Source organism: Camelus dromedarius, chromosome 20 (genome assembly GCF_036321535.1).
Source record: "Camelus dromedarius isolate mCamDro1 chromosome 20, mCamDro1.pat, whole genome shotgun sequence".
Lineage (NCBI taxonomy): Eukaryota > Metazoa > Chordata > Mammalia > Artiodactyla > Camelidae > Camelus > Camelus dromedarius.
In genome coordinates this window covers 30609796-30633865 of record NC_087455.1, presented here as the reverse complement: position 1 = coordinate 30633865, position 24070 = coordinate 30609796, and the positions used below count along the sequence as shown (strand labels likewise).

The 24070-nt window shown below is 36.3% G+C and overlaps 1 protein-coding gene across 1 annotated transcript in view; it reads right to left on the bottom strand.

Moving 5' to 3' along the window:
- Positions 1-24070, bottom strand: part of RGS22 (regulator of G protein signaling 22) — a 105251-nt gene that overhangs the window by 64280 nt on the left and 16901 nt on the right. Inside the window, exons 4-11 of the mRNA XM_064476931.1 lie at positions 19815-20039; positions 19025-19110; positions 18187-18355; positions 14893-15022; positions 12539-13148; positions 10851-11012; positions 5003-5171; positions 1222-1355 (exon numbers count right to left, since the gene is read on the bottom strand). Coding sequence (XP_064333001.1) covers positions 1222-1355; positions 5003-5171; positions 10851-11012; positions 12539-13148; positions 14893-15022; positions 18187-18355; positions 19025-19110; positions 19815-20039 — 1685 coding nt within the window. The remainder of the gene's footprint in view (positions 1-1221; positions 1356-5002; positions 5172-10850; positions 11013-12538; positions 13149-14892; positions 15023-18186; positions 18356-19024; positions 19111-19814; positions 20040-24070) is intronic.

Below are 24070 nucleotides of genomic sequence, written 5' to 3'. Positions count from 1 at the left end.
GCTACACTAGTGAATTCTACCAACATTTAAAGAATACCAATCCTCAAACTCCTCCAAAAAATAGAACAGGAGAGAATACTTGCAAACTCATTTTATGAGGCCAGCATTACCCTGATACCAAAACCAGACAAGAGCACTACAAGAAAAGAAAAGAAAATCATAGTCCAAAATTCCTGACGAACATAGATGCAAGAGTCCTCAACAAAATACAAAAAAAAAAAAAAAAAAAACCAAATTCAACAATGCATTTAAAAGATCACACGCCATGCTCAAATGGGACTTACTCTAAGGATGGAAGGATGCTTTAATATCTGCAAATCAATCAATATGATATACCACATTAAAAAAATGAAGTATAAAATCATATGATCAATCTCAACAGATGCAGAAGCAGCATCTGACAAAATTCAACATCCATTCATGAGTAAAACTCTCAGCACAGTCAGCGTAGAGGGAACATACTTTACCATAATGAAGGCAATATATGACAAAGCCACAACTAACATCACACTCAACAGTGAAAAGCCGAAAGCTTTTCCTCTAAGGTCAGGAACAAGACAAGGATGCCCACTCTTGCCATTTTTATTCAATGTAGTATATTGGAAGCCCTAGCCAGAGCAACTAGGCAAGAAAATAATCGGCACTCAAATCTGAAAGAAGAGGTAAAACTGGCATTGTTGGCAGATGACATGATTATAGAGAAAAATCTAGAGACTTGACCAAAAAAACTTTTAGAACTAATAAATGAATTTAGTAAAGTTGAAGGAAACAAAATCGCTACACAAAATTAGTTGATTTTTACACACTAATAATGAACTAAAAAAGAAGGAGAAATTAAGAACATAATCCTATTTAAAATTGCATGAAAAGGAACAATATCAGAACTAACCAAGAAGGTGAAAGACTTATATAATGAAAACTACCAAACATTGCTGAAATAATTAGAGGATACAATGGAAATATACCAATATTCATGGATTGAAAGACTTGATATTGTTAAGATTTCAATACTACACAAAGCAGTCTACAGAGTCAATGCAACCCCTATCAACTTTCTAACGATATTTTTTGCAAAAATAGAAAAATCCATCTAAAACTCATATGGAACCTCAAGGGATGCTTAACAGCCAAAATTAGTTTTCAATTTCTATTTAATTTTTAAATTCTTCAAAAATCTTACCATTGCAGAAAAGCACATGTCACACAAAGAGCTGCACCTACCCTTTCTCAGTCACATCCTCCTTAGAAGAAACTGGATACAAAGACTCACTCTTCAAAGGTTTTTGAATTGCTGTTTTTACTCTGGGTGGTTTCTTGGGAGATTTAGAAAGTTGCAATAAACTGGATTCTTCTTTCTAAAAAGTAGTAAGTTAATGAACAGAGTGAAAAATGGGCACAATGGGGGAAAAAGGGGACAAAGAATAAAAGCATGGCTCTCCATATACACTTCAAATTTGTTTTGATCACTAGACGATTTCTTCCCTCACTCTACCACCTACTATGCTTCTGGCTAGAATAAAAATACTCCCACTTTTATGCAACCAGCAGGCTGAAATCCCTACTACTATTTAAAGTATAAGGGGAAAAAAGCCAAAGGCTTGTATATCCTTATATCATTGTGAAAAAAGACTCTTTCCTGGAGGAAGAACTTTGCAAAAAAACATTTCTTTATTCCATAACTGAATAGGTTTTAGTGCTGTGTGTGGATGTGGATGGGTGTATGTGGGGAGCGGGGTGGGGAATGCACGTGGTGGTGTGGTGGGGTGAATGATGAGGATAGCATTGGTCCATAAGACACCTTTATCTTAACAGGGCTACTTCCTCTCATTTTTGGACATTTTATTTTCATCGGTACTGTTCCCATTTTTAAATGTTCTTTATGGTAAAAGTGAATATTTAAATCTAGAATATGAGATGCTACATGCATGAATCAAAAAAGTACAAACACAAAAAAGTACAAACTGTCCAAAGAGAGGAGAAAGAAATAATTAACTGTGTATGAGATATACATAAATGTAACACTATATAATACTTAAAAGTAAGAGCTATGAAAATTATGACACACATGGAAAAATACTAATGATGTTAAAAGGAATTATCAGAATACAAAAATATAAGTATATTAAAGCTAAACATTCACAAGCCTAAGAGAAAATAAATAACAGTTGTCTAGGAGCTGGTGAGACAGGTGTAATCTGTCTCTTCAGTTTCCAAATGTACAGTGGTTTTATTATTTTTATAATTTGAAAAACAAACTTCTTACATGCCAACTTCAGTTAGAATGTGATATATGCTGCTAAAGTGAAAGAAATATATTTGTGATGTTTTATTATCCAGAACTAATAATAAAAAATCTCGTATACACTCTAGGTGTCTAACAACCACTACTATTTTTTTAAGAATTCTGTAAATAAAATTACTTAAGTACATTTCACATATCACTTGCCATGTCTCAGGGCTCACATCTGTTTTAGAAATTCATAACACAGCATGACATTAAGCAACGCTCAATAAATGAGTGGGACCACAGGGAGCTGAGATTATTAAAAGTGGTCAAATTCATAGAAACAAAGTAGAATGGTGGTTACCAGGGGCTACAAGAGGATTTGTTTTATGGGTGTACAGTTTCAAATTTGCAAAATAAAGCCGTTCTGGAGATCTGTTTCACAACAATACAAATATACTTACTACTGTAGTATATACTTTCAGATGGTTAAGATGGTGAATTAAATTCTATGTCATGTTTTTTAGCACAAGAAAAAAATTTTAGTATTAAAAAAAACTTAAGTGTATTACACTTAAAATGAGAGAATGGCCTAAGTTAGAATTTCTGAGATTTCTGGCTTGGGTGAAAGCTAGAAAAGTAAGCCAGAAAGAAACTGACAGGGAAAAAACTGACAAAAGGACACAGCAGAAGTGGGGGGCAGTGGGGGGGTGGTAAAGGAGCTGTTCTGTATCATGATTGTGATGGGAGTTACACAATGTATATATTTGTCAAAAATCATAGATCTTGTACATTAAAAAAGGTGAATTTTACTGTACATAAATGATATATTAACTTTTAAAAGAGGAAAATAAAGAAAATGGAATTGAGTTCCATTCCTTGGACAGTTTTCCACCAAGGAGAAACAGAGTGAGATCAGAATGAGTTATCCAACTAGAAAACATCCATGACGACACACGGTGATGATAAGAAAGCGAAGGGAAGTAACAGACGAGGTCAGTCCTGTCTATACCACCACACACAAGCCAGTCTCTCCCCACTCCTCTGGCATTGCTCTTTCATTCAAGTTCCTTTCGTTAACCATACATCGCTTGTTTCTCCCTTGCCTCTCAAATGCTGCACAAGTGCCATCTGTTTATGTGTTATGATGTACTTTCTACACTACATGTTTAAGATGTGTATTAACTTGTGACAAAGTCACATGGGCTAAGAAGGTAGCACAAATGACATAAAAAAGGCCACCATTAGTTCACTAAAGTGACACTAACTCTAACAATGGTCCCCAGACCAGCAGCAAGAGGATCACCTCAGAGGGAGCTTGTTAGAAATGCAAATCCTTGGGCCCCACCCCAGACCTACTAAATCTTGTTCCTTAGGTGGAGCCCCAGGATGTCTAGCTTACCAGGCTCGTCTTGTGACTCAGGTATGCTGAAGTTTGAGAACCACTAGCCTACAGCAGTGTTATGCATACAAACCACCTAGGAATCTTATTAAAATGCAGTTTCTAAAATGTGACTCTATGTTCAGGCAGGATGGGAACCTCAGTTCTAAGCCAACCCCCTGATTTTACAGAATGACTCCCACCCAGTCTAGATCAATCAAATCAGAATCTCTGAAGATGGGACCCAGGCATCAGTATGGTTAAAAGCTCTCTGTGTGATTCTAATATGTATCTACAGTTAAGAAACCACTGACAGAAAAACTAAGATCTTTCCAGCTCTAAAACACTACTTGTAGACGTAGAATTTTTAAAACTATATTATACGTCTTTCTACCTTTTAAAAATAAGATATCCTAATCATAAAGTAATCTTTGCTGAAGGGGTTGACTACGGCCAATAACACTTAACACTGGGTGACACCTTTAAAGGTTACAAAGATTAATAACTTTCTCCTCTTTTGAAATGCAGATCTTAGCTACATTTATTTTGTAGTTGTGCCAAAGCATGCAGGGTTATTTACTTCTTCTCCATAAATTGGTTAATTTTTCTTCTCTTTCTGGGCTTTTTCCCCAGAAAGAGAAGAAAATTTGTATTATTTTATTCTTCCTTGTTGTGAAAAATTCTCACTCTTTCTAATTTTGCTGTTGCTACTTTTCACTTATTTGTTCAATTTATACTTATTAAGCAATTATTATGTGCTGGGCACTGTTCTAGGCACTGAGGAAAAGCAGTTAACAAAAAAGTCCCTTATATTCTAGTAGGAGGTGAAAGACAATAAACACAAATCATGTGATCCAAAGGACAGTGATGGAGGGTAGCAGTGCTACTCTACACGCGTGCTTATACAGAAGAGTCAAGGACAGCCTCTCTGATTAAGTGATATTTGAGCAGACGCCAAAGTGAGTGAAGGGCAAGTGCTCCAAGTAAAGTGCCAACTCCCAGGCTTTTGCTTGGTGTATTCAAAGGACAGCAACAAGGCCAGTGTGGAGTGGAGTCAGTTACAGAAGAGTGGTAGGAAATGAGGTCAGGAAGTTAGCAGCGGCGTGGACAGCTGTGTAAAGTCCTTGGCTCTTATTCTGAATGAGAAAGGAGGCCAACCAGAGAATTCTGAGCAAGTGAGTGCCATAATCATGTATTTTTAAAAGATCACATTGGCTGCTTGGTGGAGAACAGACCATCGGTTTTCTTATTTCCTAATTGTTGCAGCATGTACATTAACAGCAATAACAAAAGAGCTTATGATTAAACCTAAGTACTAGTGTACAAAATTCAAGCATGGGTACTTTGCTACAAACTTAACAACGAGATCAAAGTATCAATGTACACTCTGCCTGTACCTCAGATATCTGTGGAATGCACGATTTAGGTCTTAATGGCAAGAGGGTTGCCATTTGTGGAAAAGGGTCAACATCCTTCCTTGGTTTCTCTTGACGAAGGTGCCAGAACTTCAGTTCAGCACTAGCATGTTTTGTTGAGGATGAATGAGTAATGCAGAATCTTGGTGCCCTAGGTAGAGGAAAAACAAATTTAAGGTTAAATTAGGCAACAAGCCTCAAAAATCAAAAGCCTAATAAATGTGTAATACCCATGGTCACAACAACCAGTCTTCCATACCCCTTTCTAATACTTCCTTCTTTTTCTGTTGTCTAAACCCTCCCCAACCAAATGTTATTCTATACCAACTGCCTGAAGTCACATTCACTTATATAAAGAAGCAATATGCATGAAGAAAAAACAATTTATAAAATTATATCCAAATTATTAAGAGAAAGAAATCTATATATCTATCTGAAGAAGGAATTTTTAAAAATTACTTTTAGTTTATAGCAAAACAAACATAAAATGCACCTGGGACCCATTTTTAAGCAGTTTAGAATTTATCTGTAGTATCAAATAAAAACTGGTGGATGAATAAAAAATAAAATTAAAAAAATGGTAGATGAAATTAATATTTAAAATATATAAACATTTCTTGAAATAAACTTGCTTTCACTTAAATGCATATATATAAACATTTTTATAATGCTTAAGTATACTACTAAAGAGGGTTATAATTCATATGATCTGTTTTCAAGCTTTAAACTTGAAAGTAAGAATTAATTTTACAACAATTTATATACATGAAAGACCAACACTACTGCCAGAAATTTAGGAAAGAGGATGTTTGGCACAATATCAAGGCCGCACTTACTTGGATGGACATTCTGGTACTCAGTCTGTAGGCTAACTCTATACTGGCTACAGGGTTAACTTCAGCTGCCAGGGCCTGTTAATTGCATCTTGGACTAGGTTTTCCCCCTGAGTTTGGATGGCCCAAAGACTAATTCCCACTCCATAGTGCTTCCCTTTAAAATAGGAAGAAAGTAGATACTTCCCTGATGTGAACACAGATTATGGGTGGAAAAGACTCCAAAGTCCACGATTAGTTTAGGATCAGAAAACACCTTGTAAAGATCTGCATGGTCATTTTACACTATATTTCAAAACCTTTACTTGCAGACTTGGAAGTATCTGAAATTATCTCATTTTCATGCTAACAAGTGGGCATATCTACAAGATCCTTATCAAATAAATCATACATGTGCTGGAAAAGAAATCTAGGTACCTCAATTTCTGATTCCCATCACCACAGTATATTCATATGACCCCATAATTCCCTACTAACCCCTACTAATTTAACCTTGCATTCTAAATTTCATTCATTGCATTAATTTCTTATTAGCCACTATGTGAATTCATCAAATATTGTAGACTACATTTCACAGTCAGTGCTAAACTGGTATTGGATTTTTTCATGCTTCTGTCATACCAGTTTTCATGTACATTGATTGTACACGTCTTAGTTCTCAAGCCCTAGAGTGGGAAAAGATATCTGTCACATAACACCACTAAAGGAACTGTATCCAAGGAACTGTGTGTGTAAACATATATATACATTTATGTACGTGTTTATACGTGTGTGTGTGTCTATCAGTCAATTTATGTATCTACCAATAGAAACTTGGTCAAAGAAGATAAACAGGCAATTCAAGAAAGTTGAAATCCAAGTGACCAATAAACACTGAAAAGGTTATCAATCTCACCAATAATCCGGAAAATGCAAGTTAAAAACACAATACACCAATGACATACCAAACACACAGGCAAAAATTTTTAAATCTGAAAATATTAAATGTCATCATGGATTTGTTGCAATGAGTACTCTCATATTCTGTTAGTGGAAGTAAAAAGCGTTACAACTACTTTGGAAAAATGGATATGTGTACAGCACTGCTTGTAATTATGAAAAGAGAAAACAACACAAATGTTAGAAATAGCCAGTAAGTTATGGTATAGTCACGTACTGGAATACTCTATACAACAAGAAAAAGTAATAAAACTCTTAAATACAGTTACAGACAAATCTTACAAATATACTGCTGATAGAAGACACAAAAGATTGCATGCAACATGATTCCATTTTATAAAGCTGTAGAACAGGTTGATAAAAACATACATTTAGGGATTTATTTGCATACACGGTTGGTAAAACTATAAAGAAAAGCACGATGATAATCACAAAAGTCAAGATGGGAGTGAGGATGTTGTGATTAGGAAGGCACCTTCAAGGGTCTTGGCAATGCTTTATTTCTCAGCCAGCATGGTGATTACATAGGTTGTTCATGTTTTAGTTTGAATTTTAAAGAATACGCAGGGTTTAGCTAGATCAAGAAAAAAGGTAAGAGAGGATTCTGGGGAAATGGCACTGTCAGTCATATTGTTTTTTTACCTCTCAGAATCCCATCATAAAAAGAGACAGCACAACTAGACAGCAAAACCAAAACTCATGGACAACACTTGCAACAAAACCTTCATAAAATAAAGTATCTTTACAAACACCAAAATACAAGCAGGTGGGAACAGACAATCAGCCATAAGACCTGCATGATATTGGTGTGTGGTGAGAGGAAGAAGGAAGTATCTCATGAAAAGATGCTCAACATCACTAATTACTAGAAAAATGCATATCAAAAGTTAATACTGTATAACTTAATTTATGACATTCTGAAAAAGACAAAACTATAATGGCAAAGAACAGATTCGTGGCTGCCAGGCTTTAGTTAGGAGTGGAGAAAGTGTATAATGACAAAAGAGAAGTCTGAGATTTTCTTAGGAGGATAACTGTACATTGATTGTCATGGTGGTTGGTTATGTGAATCTATATAATTCGCTTTTACTGTACGTTAATGTAAAACAAAGAAAGAGGAAAAACAGGCTTTTCAATAAATGAGGATAAGCAATTAGATATCAATAAGCAATTAAAAAAAGAAACCATAACTCAATCTTGACCTAAACTTCATACCTTATATAAAAATTAACTCTAAATGGACCACAGATCTAAATGTAAAACATAAAATTACAAAGCTTTTAGAAAAAACAAAGAAGAAAATCTTCAGAATACAGCACTAGGCAAAGAGTTCTTATGTTTAACACTAAAGGTATAATCCATAAAAGGAAGAGCTGAAAAACTGGATCTCAACAAATTTTTAAATTTTGCTCTATTAAAAAACCTTTTTTTTTTTTTGGTCCTTAAGATACGGTTATATTTATTCTTAATAGTAGGTGCAGGCAGCAACATTTGACATAGAAAAGTTGTATTCGTTGAATAAACTTGGCCCAAGAGGATAATTGCCTCTATTCTAATGAAACATTTGGAGTAAAACTTCTGTGGAAATCTTCATTTAAAGAGCCCCCCAATACACTCCCCTCCACCAGGGAAAATTTCACACACAATTAACCTTAGACTTTCTCTCACAAGTTGTTTTTTTCTTGTCTGCATGGCCTGTTTGATTTGTCCTGTTTTTTCAGTGTATTAGTCTTCACAATTGAGTATGGTAACTTGAGCTTGTGCAAGATGTATTTTCCGTTTGCACCTCTAATTCCAGTTCATCACCACAGGATTCAGTCTGTTCTCTGACACATTTGTAACTCTCTTCCACACTGATGAGAATTCTGATTCCCATTATCTACAATATTTTACTTGTTTGCTTAATGTAGATTACTGGCTTTTTGTTAAAGGATATAGCACAGAGACAGCCAGATAGAAGAAATGCACAGGGCAAGGGCTGTGGATGCACCACCTTCCCAGCACCTCTTCGTGCTCACCAACCCAGGAGCTCTGAAAGAACCTTTTAAGAAGTTTAAAGACTGGGAGAAAATATATGCAGACTATATATCTAACTAATGACTAGTACCCAGAATATAAAAATAACTGTAAAAATCAATAAGAATAAAGAAAACAATCCAGTTAGAAAATAGATAAAACAGGTATTTCACTGAAGTGGATATGCAAATGGAATATAAGTACATACAAAGATGTTCAGTGTAATTAACAATTGGAGAACTGCAAAGTAAAACTATAATGAGATATCACTACACACTTAGTAGAATGGCTAAAAAAGAAAACTGTGACAACATTAAGCATTGCAACGATGCAGAGAAACTGGATCACTTATGCACTGCTGGTCGGAATGTAAAAGGGGACATCACCTTTGGAAAACTAGTTTGGCAGTTTCTTTTGAAACTAAAAACAGACTTACTATATGACCCATTAATCTCACTCTTGCACATTCATCCCAGAGGAGACATGTTCATGCAGAAAACTGTACATGAATGTTCATAGTTGCTTTACTAGTAACATCAAAAGACTGGAAACAACCCTAATGTCCTTCAATAGGTGAATGAATGTATAACATCCATACAATAGACTACTACTCAGCAATGAAAAAGAACTATTGATACACACAACAATTTGGATGGATCTCAAGTGAATTATGCTGAATGAAAAAAATAATCCCCCAAATTACATATTGTATTATTTCATTTATATAATAGATTAGTAGTTTCTAGGAGTTAGAGATGGAAAGAAAGGGGGAAAGGAAAGAGGTAGGTATGGTTGTAAGAGGGCAACACAAGGGATGTTTGCGGTAATGCAACTGCTCTGTATCTTGACTGTAATGGAAAATGCATACGATTATACAGAACTAACTATACACACATAGACATAAATGCATGTAAAACTGGTGAAAAAATGAAAAAAAGATTAGTGAGTTATATCAATGTCAATTTCTTCACTGCAATATTATACTACAGTTATTCAAGATGTTATCACTGAGGAAAACTGGGTGAAAGGTATACAGAATCTCTTTGTATTATTATAACTGCATATGAATCTACAATTATTTCAAAATGAAAAGTTAACTTAAAAATGAAAGCTTGTACTGGATTAATATTTTATTAAATTTGGTAGTTTGTACATAGTAGGTGCCTACTATAGTATAATTTATACCTTTCTGCATGTCTTAAATATTTAAGAATAGAAGTTTTTAAAGAAAGAAAGAGAAAAAGAATATTCTCTCTATATATGGAAAAATACAAAGTATACAAGAAATCTTGAAATCCTAGATGGGAGATAATGCTAGAAGAGTAGGCAAGGGACAAATCATAATGACCTCATTTGCTAACTTAAGGAATCTGAACTTTATACTGAAAGCTTTGGGGTAACTATTGAAAGATTCAGAGCAGAGAAGTGACACAATCAGATCCACCATGGCCACAATGGACAACTCACTGATCCTCACATGACACACATTTCTTCTCTAGGTCCATTCTCTTTTTCTTGCTTAGTGTCCCTTGAGTCCCAGGGGAAATATTACTCCTTCTCTGTATCCTGTGCATTCACCACACTTTCTGTATTATACTCATTTCACATGCAGGTTCCTCCCACTAGACTAGAATCACTAGACTTGACCATGTTTTACCTTTGTATCTGTAGCACAGCACTTAGCCTACAGTAAGTGCTCAAAAATGTTTATTGAGATGATAAATCTAACTCTAGCTACATGTACACACACAGACACACACATCAATTTGACAAGATACTGAGCATAAAAAACATCAGGTGTAGAAGGACGGGCTCACAAAGTTAAAAAGGAGCTTAAGTACTCTCCAGTCTTATTATGGATTTAAAGGTCCCCAAACTCCCACTATCTAAAGGATAGATACTTTAAGGAAGGCCAAAGATACAATAATCTTGTCATTTCAAATTTCCATATATAATATATCCTTACGACAAAAAAAGTATAACTTGTAACTAGCTTAAGAAAAGTGAAAGCAAATAACTTTGATTCACTTTATTTTTCTTACCAATAAAGAAGTAAGGGTTTTACAACCTCAGACTGAATGTTTTTTAAGTGTCCTTCGTTCCACTGAGATCCATCTAGCAGTTTAAATTTTGATAAGATTTCTGCAGAAAGGTAGCAATCTCCACTGCTCACCAGATAGCACTTTTTCATCTTCTCAAGATGTCTGAAATAAAACATATACACATTGATGCAATATTCAACTAGCCAAATATTTTCACTTCCAAAATGTTTCAGACAAGTAATGAACTATCTTAAAACCAGAAGTGAGTTACAGGGGTACCGATGTGGAGATACAAATATTTCTCATAGGTATGGAAATGGGAAGGGTATTTCTGGTAGGCTGGACAACAAACGGCCTTGCAAAGATGGCAGTATCCTAATCTCCAGAACCTAAGACTATCACCTTACATGACAGAAGGGACTCTGCAGATGTGATTAGGATTTTGAGGAGATTATCCCGGATTATTCAGTTGGCCCTAATGTAATCATAAGTGTCCTTCTAAGAAGGAGGCAGAAGTGAGAGAGAAAAGATGTGAGACAGAAGCAGAGGTCAGAGAGGAGAGATGACATTATGCTGCCAGCTTTGAAGATGGAAGAAGGGGCCATGAACCAAGCAGGTGGCCTCAGAAGCTAGAAAAGGCAAGGAAATAGCTTCTCCTCCAGAGTGTCCAGAAGGACTGCAGCCTTCATACCCATCTTAGACTTCTAACTTTCTCACTGTAAGAGAATTGATTTGTGCTGCTTTAAGCCTCTGAGTTTGTGGTAATTTATTACTGCAACAATAGAACTAATACAGCATTAATTCTAAAGAACCGGTGTAGGTGGCTTGCATAATACCTTCCCTAACGTGACTTGGAAAGTGGTAGTGGCCTTCCACCCCAGGATCAATCAGGTCATGCTTCATAATCAACCATTTGGTAACTCCTGCTCTTGTAACTATGTACAACAATAAGCTTTCTGATCTGAACGCCACTGAGATAACTGGAATAGCCCAGTCACGAGAACATACTCAGTCAAACCCTTAAATGGGAAGAAGTCTACTCTAGCTGAGCTGTTTCACAGAAGATCCAGAGAACACAGACAATAAAGACTCTCCTAAAACAGGGTCCTCTTAAGGTTCTTAAGACTTACAATGACCCAAAACATATGAAGCAGCCAAAGACCTGCACCCCCCTCCCCCCGGCAGACCTTTACAAGGCTCTCTAGAGGGCATATAGCATGCTATCTAGTGGAAATGAACTCATCCAGGTACGAAATGTCTAGGCGGCATCCACCTAAAGAGCATAGAATTTGTTAAACCAAGCACACTGCTAGGAACTGTAGTAGATATCTTTCATGTAAGGTATCTTATGCCACTGTGGTCATATAACTGATCATTTTTTTCAATAAAAATCTATCATTGGAATATTATAAAAATAAAATAGAATGATTAATCTGAAAGTAAGTTTAGAATCTATGGGGAGAAACATTATGTTTAACAACAAATAATTGCTACTATTAGCATCTGAAAGCTATGAAATCACAGAACTAGTGAAATCAATATTATAATAAAATAAATCTTATTATTCATTTCTATAAAAGTATAAATTACATTTATATATTATTTCAGGCTTTCTGCCTGTGCTTAAATAACTCAAACTAACATTCTTTAGTTTTAAAACCATTGACAAAAAAAAAAAATAGAAATACCTTTGACGTCTTCCAGGATCCTTAAGAAATTTTAACCTCTCAATATCCATCCATAGCCACCAGTATCTCTCCCCCAAAGTACCTTTTATAAATTTCTTAAATCTTTCGAACTCCTTTCTATTGCCAATGTCATAAGTTTTGTGAGAAACACACCAGTCAGCCCTGCCTTCTAGTCCAATGCTGTCAGTTTTTGAAATTCCTTGTTCTAACATTTCTTCTAACTTTTCCGTTGTGGCTTGAGCCATTTCACTTAGCAAAACATTCCTGCCAGAGGTAGGCCCCAAATACTCATCAAGCTCCACTTCTGTTACATGGTTGAAATTTATATAATCTGGGCTTTCTCTGAGCGGAACTCCAAGAATTTGATGAATTGCCACCCTCAAAATAAAAGTTATATAAGATTTTAAAAATTCTTCACATGTTGAGAAATGCAATATCAGGCTTTCTTCAACATCCTGTTGCTTTTCAAGGTATATCCTCAGAAGAGCTTGAGAAGGAGTGTCTTGTAGAGATACAGATCCATCTTCTTCAAATTCAGAAATTAATCTAGTGGCTTTAGATGGGTCCTTTTTCGTCCTGGGGTGAACTCCATCATCAAAGATAAAACTCTCTGTATTAAATCATAAAAGGCTATTAGGTGAGGTATGAATGTAAAAATTTTTTAAATTACTAACTGGATGTTATAGAGCTAGGATGGCAAATGGGTTTAATACAGTTAGTGACCACAGGGACCTATGTTGTGAGGAGTTCTAAACTTCTGGTCCCACATTTGGGACCAGCAGAGAAAAAACTGCCAACAGGGATTAGCCATGTCTTCCCTGGACGTGAAAGGGGATAATGGTGGCAGATGAACTAAATATTTGATATCCCTAATAAAGAGGATCTCCAAAAAGACATTATACCACTTTTAAAATGCAATAGTTCAGGCTGATAGAGAATGTCAACATATAAATGCCAAATCTATTAAAGAATTAGAATGTGTACATCAAATAATTACAGTGCTTTAATATTTCATGTATATGGTAAAATAAAATAAGCCACCATCGATGATGAGACGAAGGATCAGAACTGGAGTCATATTAGTAATTTTTTTAAAATTCACTATTTTATCAGAAAGATTCAATTACTACTACACTTACAAACTATCATTAAAAATTACAAAATTGCATAAGGCCCTTCTGAAGGCTTACAAATAGAAACGGAATGTTTTTACATCTTTTCTAAAGATACAGTCTAGCTCCTATTTTCTGTCTTTCAGAAATCAGTGAAATATCTGATATCAATACTTCACTTCTCATGGCAAACCTTGATGTGCATGCTCAATTTTCTCAGTAAGAGATTTCAAATCTCAGTGAACCGGAAATGTTTCACCACAATTTTTATTGAAGATAAATATATCAAATTTTGCCAATATTAAGATAAGATTCTCATAAACCTGTGAAAGGATACTGAGTCTCCACTCAACCCCACCGATGCGGAGGCAGAGCGAAGGCCAGCATTTCTGCTCACCACCTTCCTGCTCACCTTTCTCTTCCTGTTGACTACCTTTACTCTCCAATTTCCTGCTTTACTATTGGGGGAGATAGTAAGAAATCCATAAATTCAGCTATTTTCAATTAGGAAGGTTATTGTCCTCTTTACCTGGATTTAGGTTCAGTTCCAGAGAATCCAGACTTACCCCTGGAGGTGGCTTATACTTCTCAAAGGAAACATGTAAGAACTATCACTGAACTGCTGAGTTCCCCTCCTGAATCACATTGCTAGATTTCCTTTTTTGCCTAGCAAATTATACATGTTAATCACTCTCATTTCTGGAAGGTTCCTTTTATTTAAGAAAAGTTTGTATCCCCACAGTAGAAATTTATCTGCTTTTCAAGGTGAAAAATAGTCTGAACTTAAAAAAAGAAGGAAAACTCAAGTTCCATGAATCACTATTCACTTTCGGGAGGAGAGAAGGGTTGTATTCTATTTCAAAGGCTTAATAAGAATTTGTAAACTGTGATAGGAAATAAAGACAAACATTTATTGACTGTCTATTAGATACCAAACACTAGGCCAGGCATTTTCTATGCATTTAGTATGTATATATCATTATTTTAATCTTACAGATGACAAAGCAAGACTCCCAGAAGTGGAATAATTTACAAAAGTCACAAGCTAATAAATATCAGAGTTGGGTTTAAACTCACGCTCTTTTCACTATACCAAGCTGTCTCTTGAAAAACAGTAAAAAGTAAAGTTGGGGGGAGGCAATTTTTCTCCCTATCCACTAAGTGTCATGCTATAAGTTTAGAACAATAACAAAAGAGGCTTAAAGAGCAGTTTTAAAGTCATTCTCGTCCTTTTCTGCTTACCAGAAACAGATGAAATAACTGGTGATTCAATTTTATTGTGGAGCACACAAGATGGTAATGAAAAGGTTGATACTGTTTGCTGACTCTGTTTTGCTAATGTAAACCAATCTTTTGTTTGAGTATACGAGGCCTACAAAGAAAGGAGCACATTTGTTTAACATAAGATTAGCAGTATTCTTCCAATCACAAACCTGGACAAGTCATTATGATAATATGCCATTTGCATAGTACAATATGTAAACAAAAAATTATGCCATGAAAGAGAAGAATGTTGTATACAGAAAGATTCATTAGCTGCAAATAGTGGTAAGGAAATTTCAATCAAGATTATTTTCGCATGAGATGACCAAAGGAAAAAGGTGAGCGCAATACTCATCACATTCTTTACTCTGCCCCCAGAAGCATGTAACCTTGCCTCCTGTAATCACTACAAGCTCATGCCATCTAACTTTAACTTGAGCAGTCACCATGGCTCATCAGTCTTTGGATGCATCTTTTGCCAGCTGTTCCCATTTACAACTTTCCCAATTATTTCATGCCCCCAATTCTGTCTGGCCTGGCTCAGTGTTTTTAACAATGCGTCCATAATATGACAAAAATTTACTCTCAGTAGCACTGGAAACCTCTCTAAGCTCATCTGCCCCTTTGTCTTAGATTCTGTTTTCCTGACTTGGCTTGGATTGGATGCTTCCTGAAGGCTGATTCCTGACTCACCTGCCCCTGGATGGAGTTTTCAGTTGCTCCTTTCTTTTGTGTACTCTTGAGCCAGCTGACCCAATTCCCAAACTGACCCGCAGCTTTTAGGACCCCAGTCCTAAAAAACCCCATCTCAGATTTCTTGGGAAAATTCCTCTTTCTACTTCTCTGGGTAATATCCTCACCTATCTTTCTGGGATAACCCAAGTTATTCAACCGAAGCAGAGAAGGCAGTGCCCAGCACTGCTCTCATTTCTTCTTTCTCCAACTGAGTCAGCTGGTTGCCCCTTCACCCAAGGAACATTCACAAAGGAGGCAGGGCTCAAATGGAGTAGATACAGTTCCCTGGTCATTATGCAGAATTAGCAAGACAAGTTAGGCCACACAGTAAGACCAAAAGCAAGAGAGAGAAGTGACAGGTGCCATCTGTGTAGTCACTGCCCCTCTTCAAGGTAAGGTTTCCTGGGTAGATAAAAGCTTTGAATCTAATTTCCTTTTGTTTCCTCTTCTTCTTCCTCCAAAGCCAAGTCATTTATTATCAATAACATGCTCATTCAAAATATTTATTGAATGACTATTCTATTCCAAGCAGTATCCTAAGCACTGAGAGGAATAATTAAGGAACTTTCAAGGAATTGAGAGAGACTAACATACAAGAGTCCTTGCTATTTCAACTGCACAAAAAATGATGAAGACAGGGGAGAAAGAAGTAGTTAGTCAAACATAAAAGCAGTTAATTATTCCACTTTATATTCTTAAAAGATGGGTCAACTGTTTGTGTTTACACAGTAAAACTGAAGACTCAAAGAAATATTACCAATTATCATAAAGATTAACCCCTATTTAATAGTCATGGTTTAATGACTTAAGAGCCCAAAGAACACTGAATTCTCAAAGTTCAAAAGCTATTAAAAGGATAATATATAGTTAAAGCATGACTCGAGTCAACAGAAATGAGATTTTTTTCATCACAGAAAATAGCAAAAGTAAACTAGCCTGCGTTTTCATTCTCTTAGATCTGATTCAATTTACAAGTGAGGAATCAGAACTTACTCCACTAGATTGATTATTTCCTTTGCATGTTTATTGATCTCTGTACTCTATATTGATCAGTATATATTTTTGACATTCCTGACATTATTATAATACGTAAGTTAAGAGAAAAAATACTTAAAAATAAGGATAAGAGAGAAGGAAAATATGCCTTCAGTACATCTCCAAGCATCTTTCAGAGGAAATACTGGGACTGGCATAATTTTTAACATTTTTGCCAAATATTACCAATAGAAATGCCAAACTACAAAATTAAATAGGAGCTTACACAGAAAAAAAAAATGTTAAAAGCAAGATAAGATAAGGATATCTATTCCAACAGAGATGGCAAATAGTTTTTGTCTTGTATGACATCTTTGATCAATTGGAAGTGCCTGCCTAGAGTGTCGTGTTGACAAGAATTTGGAGCCAAGTCCTAGCTCAGCAGGGTAATTGCCATGATTGATTAGCAATGTCTGTCATGAATGGAGAGTAGGAGAAAAGCAACACATGGGCCACATATTTGCAATTCTTGGTTTGTAAAGAACTCTATTTTGGAAATGTGTTCTCAGACAGAAGATGTGAAAATTAGAGGCTAAAGAGAAGCAGAATATGTGACCTCAAAATGTGCCACTTTGGCATGTGGATTATTGTGAGCTGAAGACAATCAAGACCCAGCAGACTCAAGAAAAACTTCTACCTCTCTCTTAACTACGCAAAAGAACTTAGACAGGAGGCCTGGCTCAGAGAGGGCTATTGCCAGAGATAACTTTTATCTGATCGACCTATCTGTAGGCAGGCAAACATCTAATTACCAAAGGTCTGCTCTTCTTACCCTCCCATGAATTACCCGCCTCCCCTTTGAAGCCCCAGGCCCCTACCCCCTTCCTTAGCTGAAGAGGGCACATCAGCCTCACTGCTCAACTTGCTCGTGGGCCTCATATTCTCATAGGACTCCCATACATATGAAATTACATTTGCTTTTCTCCTGTTACTCTGTCTTACGCCAATTTCATTATCAGACCAGCCAAAGAACCTAGAAGGGTAGAAGGAAAAATTCTCCTCCCCAGCAAGGCCAGAGATCAAACAGCAATTTTCACTATACCATGTTTCTCCAACACTTGATTCTAGGTTATATCTCTTCAAACGTACTCATACAACCCAACACTCTCCAATCACGGAGGACAGATTTACCTGACAGCAGTTAAACAGTAAGGTACTTCATTACTGAGGAATAATCTGGACAATAGGGAGGAGAAAACCCAATTTATCAAAAATTAGAGAACCCAAATAATAAAAAATTTGGAATGAACGATGAAACCCTTGCTTCCCAGGTGACACTGGGCACATTCTTCCATCCGGCATTTCTCCTTGAGGATAATATCCTCTCCATGAGGATAATAATTCTAATTACATTTCAAGTGAAAGAGTGTAGGGCAAATGGGTCAGCATAAAATAAGTATTTGAAATCATCCTCCTAGTCAAGTGGTACAAATGAAATTCATGTCCCTAAAATGAGAAGCTTCACTGAAGTGCCACGTCACAAAGAAACAGTCACACTTTTACCTCGCCAAGAGAAATGTAGAACTTTTTCAGAATCATAACATTGTCATCTTCAACAACAGGAGGTGGTGGACTGGGTGGTTTTTTCAGGACCCAGGGAGAAAAATCTGTACCTAGTATGATGTTCATGCCTGATTCACTCCATCTTACTTGTGAAACCAATTTGGCTAACCTGCATTGTAGAAATCATACAAACTTGAAGTAAGTTTCAAATATAGTAGAATTCAGGAAAAAAAAACCCAAAATTTTATTTTATGTATTCAAGCCAACCTCCCTTCCTAACTCTGCAGGATGATTCTCTTAGGATCTGCTAAAACTGATGGCTTATTCATAGAACTGCTAATAAATTAATTAATAATCATTCTGTTATTTTTTAAATGATTATTCCATTTTATTTTATTTTTATTTTAAAAGATGGTTGTTATAAGCAAAGGTCAAGTTTTAGTAAAATTTCATAATGTTTAGGTACTTAAACTTTAAAAGTCAGGGGACACAAAAGAAAAACTTGGCCCTGCACTACAACATTCTTTTTCATGACACTCATATTTATTTTTTAACACCCTCCACATAAATACCTTCGCCACAAATAGAAAAGATTTTAAATATAATGATCACAGAAGCAGAACTGAAGTACATTTGTTAGGCACTGCTTTTGTGAAATCTCTTTGGAAAAGTTAAATGATTTTCACCAATGCTTTATCACTCTTATATTATAGCAAGTGGAATACAAACTCCAATCGGTTTCAAGGTATACAATTTTATTAAGAAAGTACAGAGAAATGATTTTAGGTGGAAAAATACAAAGCATTTAAAAATATGTGTAGTGATGAGACTATAATACCTGTATTCAAAGTAGCAATCACTTTCCAGAAATGCTGGAAGTCTTTCTTTTTTGATCCACTGAATACCTTGTTCACGACTGAGACACTATTAGAGAACAAGTGAAAAAGAAAATCACCTTGTAGGACAATTACGGCCTAATCACTGGAGCAACACTACCTCTAGCTCCTCCCGGGAGCCCTGCTCTACCCTCCATTTGCACGAGGGAGAGCAAGAACCCTGAGTCACAAATTTGAAGCTATTTCCTGCCTTCCGGTACTTCTTTCTCTCAACAACCCTGTATCAACTATTATCTCCACTTTACAGATTAACAGGCTGAATCCGGAGAAGTTAAGTAACTTATTGAAGGAGGAAAAATGAGGAAAAAAAAGTCAGTTAGTCTCAATATTTTCAGTCATAAAATCGGTTAAAAATAATCACAAACAGAAAAAGAACTAACCAGAAAACTTGGTAAGGCTGCTAGAGTAACTGCAAGCCCCTTGCCCTTCCATATTTAGAAAATTTTGTTAAATATTTAATATCCCCAGGAACTATCCTCGAGGACACCAAGGTTAACAAGAAAGATAAGGCCCTTCTCTTACGGAGTAAAGATACTTCAATAAGCAATAATGGTTGAGTGCAGTTAGTGCCATGAGCGCAGGCTCCCATGCGAGGCCACAGGGCACGGAGCCAGCAAAGGTTTCCCACAGAGCATGGCTGACTGGAAGCATGATGAGCTTTGATTGAAGAGGGAGCAGGAGAGGAAACATAGATAAGTTTAGTATAACTAGATCACAAACATACTTTCTTACCATAATATTGTAGTTGACATTAACAGTCTTATCTTCATAGTGGGGGGCATTCACTTGAACAGGTTTGACATTATTCTTTTCTTTTCTTACAACATCATAGATGGGATTCCGAGGTTGCTGGTCTAGCAGAATTTTTTTCAGTTGCTTTTCCAGAAGTTGTGGAGCATTGTTAACTACTTCAAAAACTCCAAAGTCCGCATTAAATCTAATTGCCTCTGAAAAGGTCTGCAAAATAAATTTGTGGGAATATGTTTAAAGATTGTTTAAATCCAGAAATTCACTGTCTCCAAGAAGTTCTGATACTTACATATATGCATATATACTCACACAAAGTTTTGTGTTCTTAATCATTACCTCTTTCCTTTTAGGAGCTTGGAAATCTCTTGACTACAGCTAAGAGAACCCACTGAATCCTTCCTTCCAAATGTACTTATGCTATGAGATAAGTGTCAGGGTATATTATGGCAGAAATTCCCTTTGTATAACCTCTTATCTCTGTGCCTCTTTGGAACTGGAAAGAAATACACACCTGGTCTCTAGGAAGCAATGTTACTCCCTTAGAAGGGGGCAGATTCCCAGGGAAGAATGAGCAAAGAAGAAATAACATTCCTATTGTCTCTTTCACCCCCAGGAACCATGAAAGCTAAGTCTTCCTTGCCCAAAAGGAGAAAATTAAGTACAATGTGTTCTTCATTTAAGACTATTTCAACACCATTCCATTCACTGTGACAAAAAAAAAAAAAGGAGAGAGTGAAAGACAATAACATTTCTGAGTTCTTCTCAGTAATTACTAAATGGTGCCAACTTTTATTTAAAGTCAGTCCGTTAATATACAACAGTCAGCAGTCTTGAGTTTGAATACCAGCTTGCCAATAAGTAGCCCTGTGAGTATGGGTAAACCACTGACATATTTGGGGCCTCCATCTCCATACCAAGTAAATTGGGGACTGGCTGTGCCTTTTTCCATTTTGCCCTCCAAATCAAGAATCAGGTCCCTTTTTCAGAATATTAATTTATTTTAGGATACCACCAGTGAACTGCATACTCATATAGATTAATCTATATATTTTTAGCCACATGGTAGAAGACATTAAACCCTTCCCTGTGGATCAGTAAGTGTCCTAGGGAGAATACCAATTCTTCCCAGTTTTACTAAGATATTGCTAAATATACTGCAGTTAAAATCTAATAAATGGCAGGATGTTTAAATTAGAGTTGGAAATATATGTGTGAATACGTATAAACCTATTGCTTGTTTGCACATATATTCATATTTCCTTATGTCAGGTCAAATCACATCTCTAACGTCTGATTATTTCCCCTCCTAAGGAATTTACAGTGCACAGAAAACAGAGTTTAATATGAATGTCAGCCCATAGTCCAAAAGGCCTCACGGCTAAGGTTTCCCCTCAGAGGAGTGGGGTGGGGGGGTGAGGGGAATAGGTGAGAAAATGAGTAAGTACAAATTCTCAATTACAAAATAAATGAGTGAAGAAAATGAAATGCACAGTGTGGGGAACACAGTCAATAATATGTAATACCTTTGTGTCGTGACAGATGGTGTCTAGACTTACTGTGGTGGTCATTTTGAAACGTACAGAGATATCAAATCACTGTGTTGTGTACCAGGAGCTAACATAGTGTTGGAGGTCAATTATTCTTCAACAAATGAACAAACCCATAGAAAAAAGATCAAGTTTGTGGTTACCAGAGGTCGGCGAGGTGGGGAGGGGAGAGGAAACTGAATGAAAGTGGTCAAAAGGTACAAACTTCCAGTTATCAGTAAACACTAGTGATGTAATGTACCACATAATTAAGGTAATTAACACTACTGCTGTGTGTTATATAGAAAAGTTAGGAGAATAAATGCTAAGAGTTCTCATTACAAAGAAATTTTTTTTTCTTCTATTTTGTATCTATATGAGATGATGGATAGTCACTAAACTTACTGTGGTGATCATTTCAAGATTTATGTAAGTCAAATCATTATGGTGTACACCTTAAATTTATACAGTGCTCTATGTCAATTATATCTCAACTAAGCCAGAAGAAAAAAAGAAATACAAATAAAAGCTAAAAAAAAAGATTTCCCCTCAAAATGACAAATACAACTCACTGGATAAGTAACGATAATTAGCAGTAAATTGTGTATCAGGTTTCTTCAATAAATACATTTCATTGGTTTCCCACCACATTTGTCTTTCAAACATGAGATTCTAGTCACCACCCACCTGAATGTCAAATATTATCTCCAAATTATACCATCACTAGACTAAAGAGATAAACAGGTCTGCTGATGTCAGAGACCAGATTCATCCAGTTGGAGAAAGGAACTGAATTAAACTTGATAGAGAATGGGCATCAGATATTAACTGGGGCAAGGGGAATGCAGCAGTATAACGTGAAGGACCATGTGGAAAAGATTCTTCTAGCTCTGAGCATGGAACAAGAGAACAAGCTTGACCTTCATTTACTGTTTTCTTTTTTTCTGACTTTTATCCTCACACCTGTACCTGAAGGAACACAAAGCAGTGATAACCCAAAGCAAAAATTGCCAAGTAATTATTTCTATGGACAAATAAAATATTTTCTGTTAATCCAGTAAAAAAAAATGCTCAAGTAAAAAAATTTAAAGGCATCGTGACACTCTGAGACCCTCAGTAGCCAATCTTATTAGTAAAGTAGTTAGGGTGCAGTTGGTAGAAATAACAGGAGTGATAAGAACCACAGTTTACCGAACATCTACCAGGGGCCAAGCATGTGATAGTCGCTTTAAATGCAGTCTTGACTCCTTCCACATTCCTGCGACGGCTCTTTACAGAAAATGGACGCTCGGGATGGTTATGCGACGGACCACGGACTCAGCTATAAATATAGCTGGTTCGGGACTACAGAACCAAATCGGTCTGGTTCCAAAGATAGCACGTTTCCCCTTCTTTACTATGTTGCCTCACGCATGATAAAACTAGCATGAACTGACCATCTTCTTTATGCAAGGCACTGAAGCAGCAAGATACATGCGGGTAGTTTTAAGCAGTTTAATGCTAATAGAATAGAACTAGAATAGTTTATAGGTGGAAGAGTTTAAGGAACAGAGAAAGAGACTTGAAGTAGATGAGGTAGATAAGATCAGACCATGGAAGGCTTTGCATGCCATTTTAAGAAGCATAAGCTTATCCAGATCCTCTGAGGAAAAGGGTGGCATGGGTAAACCCTAAGCAGAGGAGTAACGTAGTCCCATTTGAGTTTTAGGAAAATTCTCCCCGTAGCAGTGTGGAGTTTCTCCTGCCGGCGCACGAACTGGTGAGGCAGATTGTTTACTCTGGGGAGGTCTCTTAGAAATCACCCAACTCTAATGTTCCTTTGTTTGTTAATGCATTTATTCAGTAAGTATTTATTGAATCCTAATTTTTTTAGGAAAGAATTTTTTAAAAAACAAAATGTTTTATTTAAAAAAGTAGTGGATTTAATACACAAAAATATTGTATCTTATCACAAGAAACCATGGTCCACTCTGCATACTAAGGGGATAAGAACCAAGCTTAAAGTTTTATGGTTAACATCATCCTCCCAGTCCTGCTGGAGTAGCTCTGTACAGTATTTACTGAATCCTTATTACACACCAGGATAGATGATATATTGCTACATTGAGTGAGCCGATTCAGAGCATCCTCCACAAGCCCCAACTGAAATGAATGAGACACAGATTTCATCTCAGAACATGCTAATCTAACAGAAGAAGAAAGATATGTAAATATACAGAGAAAATAAAGACTCATCCTTCAGCAAGATGGCAACTTGGGAAGATCCTAAATTTACCTCCTCCAGTGGACACACTGAGTCCACAGCTACATGTGGAACAATTTCCTCTTAAAAAAGCCTAAAGGCTGGCTGAGTGATGACTACACATCGGGCAATCAAGAAGAAAACCACATCAAACAGGTAAGAAAAGGTGCGACACAACCTCGCCAGAAAACCCACCCCAGTGCAGTGACCCATAATTGGAAGGGAACTCAAAACCCAGAGCTTCTCCATGAGGAGCAAAGGGTTTGAACTCCAAATCAAGCACCTCAACTTTTAAGACCCGCACCTGAGAGATGAGACTCCAAAACATCTAATTTCGAAAATCAACAAGGTTTACATCCCAAGATGTGTCCTGAGATGCGAGACATGAGAAATGGATTCTACAGTCAGCACATAAGGTGAAGCCATATTTAGTCAAAATTATCCCTTGAAATCCTTGAAAACGCATTACA